The sequence below is a fragment of the Vitis riparia genome, chromosome 10, assembly GCF_004353265.1.
Source record: "Vitis riparia cultivar Riparia Gloire de Montpellier isolate 1030 chromosome 10, EGFV_Vit.rip_1.0, whole genome shotgun sequence".
In the NCBI taxonomy this organism is placed as follows: Eukaryota; Viridiplantae; Streptophyta; class Magnoliopsida; order Vitales; family Vitaceae; genus Vitis; species Vitis riparia.
Window position 1 is genome coordinate 17291899 of NC_048440.1, and position 15231 is coordinate 17307129.

At 39.3% G+C, this 15231-nt stretch overlaps 2 protein-coding genes across 2 annotated transcripts; one reads left to right on the top strand and one right to left on the bottom strand.

Moving 5' to 3' along the window:
- On the top strand, positions 1–1142 carry LOC117924393 (ethylene-responsive transcription factor 4-like). The gene has a single exon (XM_034843027.1). The coding sequence runs from the start codon at positions 83–85 to the stop codon at positions 830–832; it is 750 nt and encodes a 249-aa protein (XP_034698918.1). The 5' UTR covers positions 1–82; the 3' UTR covers positions 833–1142.
- An 11921-nt stretch (positions 1143–13063) lies between these two features.
- On the bottom strand, positions 13064–13875 carry LOC117922917 (ethylene-responsive transcription factor 12-like). Its single transcript, XM_034841139.1, has one exon. It carries the CDS (start codon positions 13753–13755, stop codon positions 13297–13299), a length of 459 nt encoding a protein of 152 aa, XP_034697030.1. The 5' UTR covers positions 13756–13875; the 3' UTR covers positions 13064–13296.
- Between the last annotated feature and the right edge of the window lie 1356 nt (positions 13876–15231).

The window sequence follows — 15231 nt, forward strand, 5'->3', positions numbered from 1 at the left end:
CTCCCACCTTTCTTTACTCTCGACCCTACACTCTTTTGTTTCATTTTAGCACTGCAAATTAGAACCGCGACGAATCGAGAATATGGCGCCCAAGGAGAAAGTTGCCGGCGTTAAGCCTAGCGCCAACGCCAAGGAGGTGCATTTCAGGGGCGTTAGGAAGAGACCGTGGGGGAGATACGCCGCCGAGATCAGGGATCCAGGGAAGAAGAGCCGTGTATGGCTTGGAACTTTTGATACGGCGGAGGAAGCCGCCAAGGCGTACGACTCCGCCGCCCGGGAGTTTCGCGGCGCCAAGGCGAAGACCAACTTTCCTTTGGTTTCTGAGAATCTGAACAACAATAATCAGAGTCCGAGCCAGAGCAGCACCGTGGAGTCTTCCAGCCGGGAGGGATTTTCGCCGGCTCTAATGGTTGATTCCTCTCCATTGGATCTTAATCTGCTGCACGGAGGTGGCGTCGGCGTTGGCGTTGGCGTCGGCGTTGGTGCTGCTGCTGGATATGCCACCGCCTTGAGATTTCCGTTTCAGCATCATCAGTTTCAAGTTTCCTCCCCTTCGCCGGCTGCCGGAATTGTTCCGACCGGAGGCTTGCCGGCGGCGAATCACCTTTTCTACTTTGACGCGATGTTACGGACTGGGAGAGTGAATCAAGATTTTCAGAGACTGAGGTTCGACCGTGCGGCGTCTGATTTCCGCGCCGCGCTTACCGGTGGGGTCCAGAGCGATTCCGACTCATCATCTGTGGTTGATTTGAACCACAACGATCTCAAGCCTCGCGCACGCGTTCTCATCGATCTCGATCTGAACCGCCCTCCCCCGCCTGAAATCGCCTGAATACCTCTCTGATCTTTGCGTCCTCACTGGATAACGTTTCAATTCGTTTTTTTTTTCCCTTGAAAAATTTTCTCTTTCCTTATCTATTCTACCATAGGAAGAAAATAGGCAAAAAGAAAAAAACAAAATTTAGGAAGAAAAGTGGTTGCGATGGCTTGAGAGTCCCATCTCCATGTGTATAGCTGATCTCTTTTTTGCAACAGAGAAATCAAGCGTTTCTCACAGTTGTTGGTAACAAGTAACTGCTGTTTCAGATGTACTCTGTTTTTGTTCAAGGAGCAATTGACGATTTCTTGAATCTCGTTTCAAACACTTATTTTTATTTATTTCATTTCCCTTCATGAACGCCGGAACTGTGCCGGATTACTCAACGGCGGACATGCCACGGTACGTGGGATCCATGTCCAGTACGGACACCACACGATCGATGTTGTTGACTTGAGAGTTGAGAGCGGTTGCTGGAATCACTGCCACGTGTGGTAGCTTTTCCTTTAAGGAGCGTAAGGAATAATTGGACAGGTGTCAGCCGTCGGCAGCAAAGCATGTGTTTTTTATATTTAAAATTTAAAAATAGAATCAATATCCTTTATGGAGTAACTGGCGTGTTGCCCCATGCCCCTAACCCCCTCCCTTATTTCCTTTTTTTTTCAAAAATTGAAATTTTAGCTATTAGTTTGCGATATACAATTGCATGGCTCTGATTAATTTATGACGATCGTGAAAATAGGATATTGAAATATGAGCCTATTCAATTTCATGATGACATCCCTGACTAAGACGTTATGCTTTAGTGTTGAAAATGGTGTTGCTTTAGCTTTTAAATGGCAAATGATTTGGTTGCCCATTTGTTTTTCATAAAAGGGAGACCCCTTTCTAAGTATGGTATTGAGAAGTTATTATCATTTTCTATCATGCAACCAAACTTTTTTGACCCAATTTTCTTTAAAATATTAGGAAATTGGACAGACATACCCATCAAATTTTATTGCTTGATCTTACCGTATATATTTGAATATGAATTCCGCACAGTAGTATTAGAACTGGAAATTGATGTGATGTCTCTCTAGAAATAGCTACTCCTAATAATCTCATCATAAACCAAGTTGTTGCTTTGATCAGCATCCCACTATAAGTGCAAGGTGGTGTTGTTATCGTGGGTTCCACTTCCGCAGCCGATGAACCTCCTCTTCCAAACGCACTTTGTTTGTGTACAGGGAATGTGAAGGAAAAAATTAAATGTCTTTAGGCTAACCCAATTGGAATAATTAAAAGTAAAGTTAGTTTAAATTATTAAGACAAATTAGGGCGGTTTGAAAAGTTGTTTTAGAAATTGAAAACACACAGGAGGTGGTGATGGTTTCTGAAATTTATATGAAACCTCTTTCTTCTCTCGTTAATAATTATTATTAATTTTTGGAAAGCATTGAATGTGATGCTAAAATAGGTGTAAAGAAAATAATCTGTCTCTTTATATATATTGGCAAAGATATTAAAAATTTTCATATTAAAAAATTTTAAATAAATAAAAATATATTAAGTACGAAAACAATGTAACCGAAGCGCGGTAAATGAATACAAATAAAAACGGAGGGTAAGATAACGCCACTAAAATCTCGCGAGTAAATGGCAGGAATGGGTTAAAATTCACGGGAGATGAGCGGTGGGAAGGTAATACCTTTGTTGACTGGGCACCTCTCGAGATTCGGTTTGGATTGCACGTGTTATACGGCCGTCCGATCGCGTTCATTATATCAACGCGAAAATGGGGTAGCAGACAGGGGTGGGGACCACGTGGACGCGGGCGCCGGAAGTGGAAGCGCGGCTGCTGCTTTTTGGTGGGCCCGGTCTTGGTCGTCGAAATCTATGAACAAGATTTCGCTTTCCTTTTATTTAATCAAACATATTTTTTTAATTGCCTTTCCACTCGGTGTCGTTTCTTTATTAATTAATTAATCACTCATGATATCATGGCCATGTCATGGATGGCAGCCGCGGTGCGTACAACCATGCATGTTATAATAACCTCATATGGGTATGAGTGTCTGATGGGATGGGACATGCCATCCAAATCAGTTGGTGGTCCACATTTAGCGTCATCACCACCCGCTAACCACTCGCATCAATGACTCATCCACTTAAAAAAATCAAAGTAATTTGGTAAATAAAAATAAATTATATTTAAAAGTATAATATTGTATTATGGCGTCGGCAATGTTTTCGGGGACTGCCAGAGAGAAAAGGAGGTGGAGAGGTGGCGGGCCAAGGAATTTGAAATGTGTACGGCGGGGAGTGGCGTGATGCATGGTGACGTGTCGGATAGGGACAGACAGTTACGCCGGCGGGTCGGCGTATTAGGGAGAAAAAGAGGTGTAATGTGGGACCCAGGGCAGCGACGCAGTGGAAGAAAAAAGAAACGCATAGTTGTGTGCCACGTGCCCGGATGAGAGAGGAGAGAGAGGGAAGTAAAGCAACCGCCAAAAGCAAAGGGGTGGGTTAGGTGTGGGCGGCTGCTGCCGCACCGCCTTTTTAAGTGGAAGTTTGTTGCTGAATGAGGTGACACCTCCTCTCCCTCATGATCATTATTTTTTAATTTAATTATTATTTTCTAGCATCTTCGGCGTGGTTTAGCAGCGCATTGTAGTCGCTGATTCCTAGAAGACTTTTCCCTTTTGGCGTAATCGCTGCGCACCCCACCTTTTGTCGTACAACGATTTGGACGGTGCTGATTTCATCTCCTCTTCTAGAAATTCCAAAGAAGAACAGCAAAAAGACTGGTGAAAATAGTAATTATTGATACTGATTATAATTTTTATTTTTTTTTCTTTTTATTCTAAACTTGCGAGTTGCGAAAGGATAAAGGGATAAGGTAAACAGCGTGTGAGACGTCCAGTCAGAATCTCTGACAGAGTTACACGTGGGAGATTCATAGATACTTGAGCTTAGAATGGGTTTTGCCTTAGTTATCTGCTACTTCTTGGGCTTCTCCATCAACTGCCTTTTTCGCCTCCCCCAAATATCAATTGGATTAAAGGTGTCTGCCATCAACGTCACTCGTTGGTTAATAATATATTTATTAGGAATAATATTATTTAATATACAAGTCAGCTTTCAGTTAACATGGAGCATTGATTAATACACGGTCAATCAATGTAGGGATTCATTTGTTCCATTGAGATTGTATCACACGCAGCTACAGTTAAAACATATTAACATTGTATGTTTCAAAACATTTTTAAAACCGTTTTCAAGAAATGATTTTTAAAAATAAAAATATGTTTAGGAATTTAAAATCTATTCTATATTTTTAAAAAATAATTTTTATGTGCAATATTTTTTAAAAAAAATTATTCTTTATTATATTCATATAAATATTTATAAAAAAAATCCTTAAAAAGTGAAAACAATTTAAAACGATTAAAATATATATAATTTGATAAATAATAAAATAATTATTTTTCATTAAAATTTATCATACACATTTCTAGGTTTCGAAATGGGTTTGTTTTTTTTCCAATAACAAAATCTTGTTTTTCAAACAAATTCTGAGAAGCTTTTATCTTCTCTTATCATACAAACTTATAAAGATTAAATCGGCCAATACATTATAATTGTGCTGATACCATAATTAGAAAGGGCAAAATGATTTAAACATGTTTTTTGGGACCTTAGTTAATCTAACTCCTAACATTAAGTTATGCATGTATGCATATATATATATATATATATATATATGTATGTATGTATTTATTAATTATGACGTGGTATATTTTCAATATCACATTGAGGGGTTTCTTCAAGGAACACCTTGAAAAACGCATGTTGCATACAATTAGTTGAAAGGTCACATTAAGTGTAATAATAGGTGGTGGTTGTGTATGTAACATGTAGATATCCATTGAAAGTGTATTTTCTTTTTTTGGCTAACATATAAATAGAGAACAAAAGAAAAATGTAGGAACATGTCAAATAAGTCTGCACGGAATATTTCTTTAAAGAAACTTGTGTCCCTTAGAAAGTAGCAATGCTTGTGGTCATTACAGATAAGGATGTTGTTAGCCTACAATACCGCAACACTAAGCGCCTCATTGGAAGGCCCTTGCACTCATGAGGACCTTAGGGATGAGGCAAGGTGGAGACGGAGGTTTTGAATGCATCACAAAGGAGGTGAAGTGTTGCCAAAAGGGGGCAACACTTGTGTTGGCACAAGGTGTCGCATACGATAGCAGGTTGCACACAACAAGGCCACACACATAGCAACACACCACACACAACAAGCTAGTCCATGACATGGACAATGAACTCATTGTGCCATGGTACCTTGATATAGCCCATGGGCAGGCACCAGTGCATAGGCTAGAGCGCACTGATACATCAGAGAGATGGGTTGGATACATGAACATGGCTAAGGCAAGATGCTGATGCGGGGCTAACTAGCACACACAAGATGTTTGATGTAGTCTTGACCCACATGTATTAGAGGCTAAAGACTAGATTGGCATAGGTGACTTGCAACACGGGTCGAACATGATATTTGGTAGTTACATCGCATCCATTAGGAAAAGACACCTTAAGTGCCAGGCTTTGGCTCAACACAAAGGGAACATCATATAGGCTTGTGGGTTGTGCATGAAGCATGAGGAGGTGTGTATTCAACTAGGTGTTTATGGCAGTTTTCTAAACCACGTCCCCAAGTTGCTACTTGAATTCAAAATTCAAAAGGGATGACAATAGGTGTATAAAGCTCCTGCATTGCAAAAAGACAAAGAGGAGAGTGTGATCAGATTATAATACTCTTGTGGGGGTTGGGTTCTCTGACTTACACAAAATTGTACGAGTATTGAGACACTTAGAAAAAATAATTTAATCTTATAATTGTTGAATAATACAAGCTGGGAAGGTTCTCGTATCTGGTTGGTTGTCTATTTATGTTTGCTTTTGCTATGACTTTCGATCGTGTTAGCTAAGGTTGTGCCACGCTTAACCAAAAACAAATTATCGCCTTTTTGCTAGGTGTAACAGTAGTTGTAAATGGGTCATGGTAGTCTACCGCCCTGGGATTACGGCAATCGCGTTAATCTAGTGCTCCTTAAAGTTTCTTTTTTCTTTGTCCTAACGTAAAATAGGGAAGAGTAGATTCCATTTGAATATTTATTATAATTTTTTTAACAATGAAAAAGAGCCAAATCAAAATAATTTTATTTTTCTTCCATTAATGTGTTTAAATTAAGTTTTTATTAAAATGGATTGAATAGAAATAATATTTAAAAATAAAATAAAAAATGAAAGGTGCGTTTGGTAAATATATTTTTAAAGTAGTTTGAAAAATAGCTTTTAAAATATTTTGTAGAATAAAAGTTTGTATGAGAATATGAAATATTTTTTAATTATTAAATGTATTTATTAAATAATTTTTTATGTGTGAAGCTTTATTTTTAATTATTATATATATATTTATATAATTATTTTTTAAAATATTTAAAAAAAAAAGATAATATATTCTCTAAAAATATTTTATTTTTTATTTTTTATAATATAAAATACAAAACAATTTTATGGTTATTGGTTTTCCAATTTTTTTATTTTGTAAAATGGAAAATAAGCGATTTTTTATTTTTATTTTCTATTTTAAAAAATAATCCAAACATATCATGAATGAAAATTGACAAGGAGGAATTCTCATTCTCCATTCCAACGTTCCAAACGAGTCAATGACTTGGCTACACTGGGTTAGGAATTTAAAATTGATTTCTTGTTGGGAGGAATTGGTACTGACGCCTTCCAGTCTGGTTCAATGGATTGATCTTCTTTCTCCCTGTTATTGCTTGCTTTCACAAAAAGCAACTTTTTTAACGTTCCCACCATAGGATCCTGTTTGGACTTCAATGTTTGCCCCCGGCGGCCCTGCGGGTCATAACCGCGTTCCTTGTTGACTGCTACTTAAGACTTAAGAAGGCCCATCTCTAACGGAGAAAGAAAATTAAGGCTGGGAAAAATTGTCGGTCCACTTTCATTCAATAAATTTCCCCATATTTTCAAAACCTAGCATCTGTTTCCTGTGGTATTTTACAAATCCTTGGTGGTTTCTATAAATGGTGTCCCGACTCCCTGTCCCTGTAAGCTAGCTACTTGAAGAATAGGGGATAATATCACCTTATCCGTAAGATGGTCCATTGCTCATCAAATCTGGTCCCCAATGACACCCCCCTTGAGCCATTTGCATCTGCAGATGATCTGCTGGTTACAGCCACTTTTTATGGAACATTCGGGATTGCCTCAAACATGCTTCTTCCCTTCTTTATTTTTGGTAAACAGTAAACAGTAACACCCCCACCCCCAACAAAAACTTTTAGATGTATGGGATAATAAATCATCATGCAGACGGCAGGCTGGCAGCTACCACACGACAAACCCCAAATATACATACACAGAGAGAGAAGGGAAATGGAGGTTCTTTAATTTTTAATAATCCACTTGACCACCATGAAAAAGAAAAACCCACGGCTCTGCTGCCCTCCAACATGCCCTGCATGGCCACGCATAATCATCAAAACTTTGAATTCACATTCCCCACTCTCTCATCAGTCATCAGTCATCAGTCATCATCTTTTTCTTCCAAATAAAATATTTTAACTTCGCTGTCACGGGACTGCCTTTGGGATTCTTCGTCTCCTTCGCAAGTAAAAACTTCAAACTTTGCTAATAATAAAAAAAAAAAAATTGTCAAGCTAAGACAGGAATCATATATTTTTATGTTTGTCCTTTACTGAATTCATGACGTTAGACAGTGCGTGGGAAAAAGCATTATTCAAAGCTTGAAAGAAAAAAAAAAAAAAAAAAAAGACAGAAATAAAAATGGCTGGTTGAAAAGTTGACGAGGACAAGCAAAAGACAGAGGAAAAGAAGGACTCTATTTTATATACATATATGGGCGTGGAAGGGCAGCCCACTCCATGATGGGATTGGTTCTGCCACGTACAGAAAGGTCAAGACCCGGTCAAACCCACCACCCACCTCATCATCATCATCATATTCACCATGTATGATGGATGAGGAGGAGGAGGAGGATGATAATTATAATGATGATGGGTGAAGAAAACACGTGACATAGCTAACGCCGCCGTGACCGACAAGGGTGACGGAGTCTTTACGTGGGACACGCCAAAGGGTAGACCGCCGTGACGCCTCTGCTGCCGACAGATTATTCGCTCGTGAGGGGGCCGGGGGGGCATTTATTTAAAACGACATCTGCCACCGCCACGTGGGAAATTGGGCCCACATAACATAATAAATAATATTAATTTAAAAAAAAAAACAGAGGAGCGTCAAATCTGTGGTGGTGTAAATAGGTGAAATGACGGCCGGGTCCAGGTGCAGGCGCAGGCGCAGGTGCAGCAGCTCTGGTGATGCTGACGCTGTATTAGGTGTGGGCTTGCGTGTCTGCTTCTCTTTCTTCGCCCATATTGCAGTCCCCCTTTTCTGACAATTACGTGATTTTCTTGGACGCATCTTCAATTGCGTTGCGCCAAACTCTCCCAGCAGCCAAACGCCTAGAATATTTCTTTTCCGCAGCATTGGTACAGCCTTTAAACTTCTCCTGTTTGTCTCGTAATATGATAAATTATCTTATACACATGGTTATTTAGTCTCCGATATAACTAGGCAGCATCAGCACTCCTCTAATTCTGATTTTTCTTCTTCATTAGGTTTCTGCTGATATTGATTGAGAAGTATATCATCCATGGATAAACCTGTCTTCCGGTCTATTGTGCATAAAGGTTGAGTACACCAAGGACTTTCTTTTGTTTGATTGGTCAAAGAAAATTCTTTCACATCTTTCTCATGCTGTTTTGACTCGTTTTAAATGTGTTTGTTGAGAGGAAAAAGTGTATAGCCCTGATTATGCTTTTTCATTAATTTGCACATTGCTGTCACACTAGGTTATATATATATTTACTTTTGTTAGGAATGGGTCGCATTCCAGTGGGCCATACACCCATTTCCCATGATCATTTCATTTGTGACATGATCGAGGCATCTCTTAATCTTTAAAACATATCATCAAATTATATCATTTGATGGGTTGGGGCTCTCCTAGGCGGATCCACGCCCGACCTCGAGATCGGATCGCATTAATGGGTGAATCGATCATGACTGGATGGAAGAGTGCGGGTTCCAAATAAGCATAATTGGGACCATCATACCACACTCATAGACCAGCCATCTAAATAGGTAACCCGAAGTATATTTAGGTATGCTCCAAGACCATCATATCTAAGCAAGTCGAAAGTAGGGACCCCAACCTAAAGGGATCGTTCCAATTGAGCCACCCAACAATGTTTGTATAAAAAAGTTGGCAATGGTTACAATGAGCAAGAGCCAACCCATTCTGCCCATAAAATGCACACCTGATCATTCCTAATAGCTAATAGAGATAACCCCAACCAACTAATAGAGATCGTGATATGTGTATTTTTCCTTAAAAGTTGTAGTTGCCTAACTAGTCACGCCTCCATGAGGCATCAATATGCTAACATAACTAAGGTTAGGCAGTCATCCCCATACATTGTTTAACTCTCATCTTTTTAGCCTTGTTCCAATAAATTCTAAGTTGTGAGTGCTATGGAGGAAATATGAGCTCCCACCTCAATTATCGAGGAACACTTGGATGGCACCTAGGTTGCGGTTACTATGTTGGATTAAATGGATGATATACATAGAACATTTAAGCAACTTTTTCGTCAAAATAAAGCCTTGTCTACCCAAATTAGTATTGTCATCTGGATCAATTTGACTACATTAAAACCTTCAATTAAGGATGAGAATGGAACGAGTTTTTTTAGATACTTGCCTTGCCTCGTCTTTAAAATGATGAGTTTCAATTTTAACTAAACAGGTTTTGGATGGTTTTGAGAATTTTTTTAAAACTTGGAACAAGTTTGAGGCAGCTTTGGATATTGCCTTGTCTTGTCTCGTTCCATCTCGATTATATATAAAATTAAATTAAATTAATTTTTATTTTACTATTTTTAATATATAGATAATAAAAAAATATTTTTTAATAAAATAAATTATATAAAATATAATTATTTAATTATTTATAAAATATATTTATTTTAATATAATTAAAAAATCTAAAATAATTATTTTTAAAAAAAAATTTAAAAAAAAGTTAAATGACATAAATGATAATTATTTTAAATAAATAAAAAGGGGTTAGGATGAGGGCAATATGTCCCGAACCCATTCCATTTTCATCCCTACCCAAAGTAAGAGCAATCAAAATTTGAAAACCTACCCAGACACTTAAAATTAGTATTAGAGCACTCATTTTTCCAGACACGTGGGCTCAAATTCCCCACAATTGCCTATGCTCACATCAGTAATAAAAATAAAAATAAAAATAAAAAGGGATAAATAATGGGTTCGAGCCTTCTTTTGGGCAAGATGAGTCCCTTGAACCAAGGTCCGATCCTAAGATCGGGGCTACTCTTATAGGCGAATTAGTCATAACTTGACAAAAAGAGTGTGGCTTCTGAACAGGCGTAACAGGACCCTTGTACCACACCGTGGACAACACTACCTATACTCGAAGAAAAGATGAAGAATCCTAAGTATATTGGGTACTCCCCAACCTTTGACAAACCGTAAGGGATATTGATTGAAGGGATCGCACCAATGGAGTTTCCGAACAACATTCGGTCAAAAGGTACAATTAAAAAGTTACCAATAGTTACAATGAGTAGAAGCCAACCTGTCCTACCCAACTGTTTTTAACCATTAGCTGGTGCAACCCTAGTCAACTGATAGACGCCTTGACAAGTTCACGCATAGCCTAAAAATTTGTAACTACTTGACCAATTGTGCCTCCATGAGACATTTGTACATTGACACCATAACCACCAATCCAATCAATGTTAGGCAATTAGCCTTGCATCAATCAACTCCCGTTGGTTCACGAGGGGTTTATGTGTTCACACAAGGTTCCGATGAAGTGCCGTTGGACTGGCTCATTAATGAACCCTCATCCAAAAATTCACGCTCCAACACTACATATTCTATTCTGGTACTTACACTTGAATCTATTATTCGATACCTCTAAGACAAACTTTTTCTTAAATTCCTTTCTCTTTGCAATCAATCAAATATATTATTAGCATTTAAAGCTACTATAAACTTTAAAACATTACACGGTTCCATCCGTCAAATGTTACCATATTTTATTGGCTATCACTATCTAAAAGGCCAAAAGAGAGAAGGTTGACCAATAGAGATAAAGGGCCATGTAATCCTCCTTTTATATAATAAGCCTTAACAAGTATTCTAATCAAATATTTAAAATATGGGCCATATCAAATCATGTACATCAAATAATAAAAAAGTCCTTTATTTCATACTTTAAAGAGCACCTGCCTTGAATATGATTTTGTGGCATGTGACTACACGCATATAAGATTATTATATCAACTAGAAAAAAATGGTAGACAACACATGCAACTCGACTAAACTTTTTCTCATATAAGAATGTCGGTATTGGATTATTTTCCTTTAGACATAGAAATTAGTACAAAGGAAGAATGACTTAGCTTTGTTTGGAATATAATAGCTTAAAAGATGAGAGGAATTAATTCATACATGTAAACAACTACCTTAGGTGGGCTCAGGGCTCAGGCAGTAGGCAACTCATACCGTAGGTTCCACTAAGATTTCGAAAGTGACAAAATCTTGCTTAGGATCATAACAAATGCATGCACATTGGGATGGAACCAAATTTCTAGCTCAATGAAAGTCATCATGGAAAAATGTATTTTCTACATCAATCTAGAAACTTCACTGATTGACCACCGACTGCTTGGTGCTACTTTTGAAATCCTCCCCCTAACAGCTAGTTGACTTTCGAAATCAAAGTAATAATTTTTATTTTAATAATTTCTTCAAATCTTTTGAGATATTGTATGACTGTTGCGAGAGACTTGCAGTCTTCCATACATCATGTATCATTATGATCTTGGGCTCAAAGGTTGAAAAATTTTAAAGATATTTTTAGAATTCTTTATTTATTTATTCATTCATTCTTGGAAATCAAAACTGATTCAGCTGGGTGTAGGTGTAAGGCTACCTCTGAACCCTCACGGCCTATTATAATAATATCTTTATTTATTTAAATTGGAAAGAATCTGTGAGGAGGATGGATGGAAATTTGAAGGCATGAGTGTCAGCTGGAGAGGAAGTTAGGTGAATCTCTCTGGCTCAACAGTGTCAGCGTTGAAACTTTGGAATAATTGAGTGTTTACTTTAAATCAGTCAAAGAAGCTTCCGGAAATGGTTTTGCTGGGCATGTTTTTGGTGGGAGTGAAGTCTTTCGAGACTATGGAACTTGCTTTCCGTTGAAAATAAAAAGTTGAACTCCATTTTATCACACGATCAACTCATCGAGATGAAATTTAAAGGAGGGAGGCTTAACGAGTATAGTGGGCGGCGTTCGGCCATAGCTTGTCTGTTTGGATTTGTAGAGAGCACCATTCCCTTTTTCGGGCAATTTTGACTGGAATTGAATTATAATTTTTTTTAAAAAATAATTGAAATTTCAGCATGAATTCAGGGAAGGGGACCATTTTGCTATTTGGCCAAAAGAAAAAAGAAATTTGAATAATATATATATATATATATATGGGAGTAAAAGCAAAGAGAGATTCCGAGAAAACAGAGAGGAAAGAGCGAAAGTGACAGAAAGCCGGCACATGGACAACGCGTCCATTTCCTTTCATGGATAAATGACGTACTCCTTAAAGGCAAATTATCCTAACCATTCAACATTACACCACCCACGCGCGATAGTTTCCTTCCATCTCGCGATATCACCCGCGTCTTATCCTTCTCTGCTTTAACTAGTAATTAGCGAGAAAATCGATGTATTGGATAATAGAAGCACCAGCACACGCGCCTACCCCCGGACCACGCGCCAGCATAGATTCTGGAGTAGGGAACTGCGAACTAAAAAAAGGGGAATGCTTACGCGCGCACGCTTTGCTTCCCGCACGGCAGTCGACAAGTACAGTTCAGCCGTAACTGAAATGGAGGCCCACTCTCATGACAATGGCGCGTGGGAGGGAGGGGGAGAGTTGCAGTTTTCTTTGGTGGCAAGGGAAGGCAGAGAAGACGATGCTCATCACCGTTGGGGTGAGAAAGGGTCTGCAGTAGAAGCATGAGTCATCCATGGGTGCGGAAGTTGAATTGTGGAATCGAAGGGAGGTTTTAGTGTTGATGATAAGTGAGTGATAAGCAAATACAAAAACATATATGTACATATGATATGATATAATATCGTCGTCTCTAACTCTTTCAAATTGGTTGTTCGCTCTCTCTCTTAAGGAAAATATGAAAAAACGAAACGCCAGGAAAATAGAACAGAGATTACAGATCAAAACGACTCCGTTAAAATGCTACATGGTCAGGGAGAGTTATCATCACAGCCACAACGGTGGAGGCTCGTTCAAGTCGATGGGCAACCCACGTCGGACAATCCCAAAAAACGATGCCGGAGTAGGGACTTCCGGTGCCGGAACGGCGACGGAAACAGTACTGTCAGCTTTGGCGGAGGGACCACCCTCGCAGCTCATGTCTTTGAGAACACCCGTCTGCAGAAACTCACCGAGTACGAGGCGGCCGGAGGGGGAGCTCCAGCGGTCGGATGGCGCGTTGAGGTCGAGTGATAAAGCAGTGGCGGGTGCGGGAAAGTTGGTTTTGGCCTTGGCTCCTCTGAGGGATCTAGCTGCACCATCATAGGCTAAAGCAGCCTCTTCTGGCGTATCGAAAGTGCCCAACCAGACTCTGGTTTTCTTCCAAGGATCGCGTATCTCAGCTGCGTATCTCCCCCATGGCCTCTTTCTCACTCCTCTGTAGTGGCCCTCACGAGAAGACGCCATGAGTGAAGCAGAGAGACTAACTCTTCAACACTAGAGAGAGAAAGAGAAAGGGAGGAGCTCCGAGAGGGAAAGAGAGAGAGGAAGACAAAGAACGAGAGAACTGTGTGTATAAAAAGTAGAGGGCCCCACTCAGTCTCCCGTAATCGCCGGCTGGACGGCAAGGCCTCTCCTTTAAATAAACAAATCAAAGCCCCAAATCTAATACCCTCTCTCCAGCTGACTAACATCTCCACACTCTCTCAACCACCGGATCCTCATCATAATCCCACTAATGATGCGAGGCACAATCCAAGGGTCCACAGCAGAGGAGGATGGTACACGTGAGCAGTAGAGGAGAGGTGGGGCCGCAGAGGAGCAGAGCCGCCGCCTGATTAGACGTGTCGCAGGGGCTGTCATGTGACTACTCTCCGCGCCTGGGTGACGTAAGCCCTACACTTGTGTACGGCGCTGATGAGCGGCGCCTGACTTCTTTTTCTGGTTTACATATATATTTAAAAATGATTTATATATTTGGGTGACTGAACAAATATAAAAAGGGAGAGTGATGATTTTATTCTATCAGAAAGCAGAAGGGGTACGGGGGTGTCGTGTCGGATAGTAAGTGGAGGATAGCATTTGTTTTGTACAGAGAGAGAAGAAAGGGGTGGTGGGTTGTTTTCAGAGAGGCTGCACCCACCCCCACGTGGAAGGTACATACGTGGTGTCGAGTTGCAGGAGACAGGCGAGTTGGGTCGTCCCGAGTTATATTATCTGCCGTGTTCACTCGGTTGGGCACCCACTTACCTGTAACTCCGGACACTCCCCTGCATTTAATACACATTTTTTTGCCTCAATTGTTTTCATTCAATAACGCTCCCAGGACCACTTGATCCACTATCCTACCCTTCTAGAATTTCTTTTTCTTTTTTGTTTTTTACTTGAATGATGTCGAAAACCTTCAACTCTCCTCAAACCCATAATCTAACTTTTTATTTGATTATAATGACAAAAAAGAGAAGTATGCACGTACATGCAACAAATAAAAATATAAAAATCACAGACCACATTCTAGATTTTTTATTTTCATTACCATGGTGTCTATCCAGTGGAAGACTTCCATGAGCATTGATATTACTCAAATCCTGAGGGAAGCATTGGATAATTTGCCTGAAAAGAGGTTGGGACAGGTCCTATATTCATTCCATTAGAAATTAAAGACTTTTCATAAAAGGAAAGTTTGGAGGAGAAAGAGGACACTGTATATGCCTGTATAATCAGTAGCCCATAAATATGCTACAACAAATATAGAATTTCAGCTCGTAATGGGTCCATGATGAATTTTGTTGATTGATTAGATATTAAGTGGAACAGTAGAAGAGCAGAGTTGTGTCTCTAAGTTTTTGTTCTTTTTACTTGACCTCTGCATATCAGTATATCTCCTATTTACTTGGATGCGCTACTCTCTTTTTTGTATATATATTTTGCATATTTTCATAG

Excerpts from the sequence above, each read along its gene's own strand:
- LOC117924393 (XM_034843027.1), top strand. The coding sequence starts at position 83 with ATGGCGCCCAAGGAGAAAGTTGCCGGCGTTAAGCCTAGCGCCAACGCC.
- LOC117922917 (XM_034841139.1), bottom strand. The coding sequence starts at position 13,755 with ATGGCGTCTTCTCGTGAGGGCCACTACAGAGGAGTGAGAAAGAGGCCA.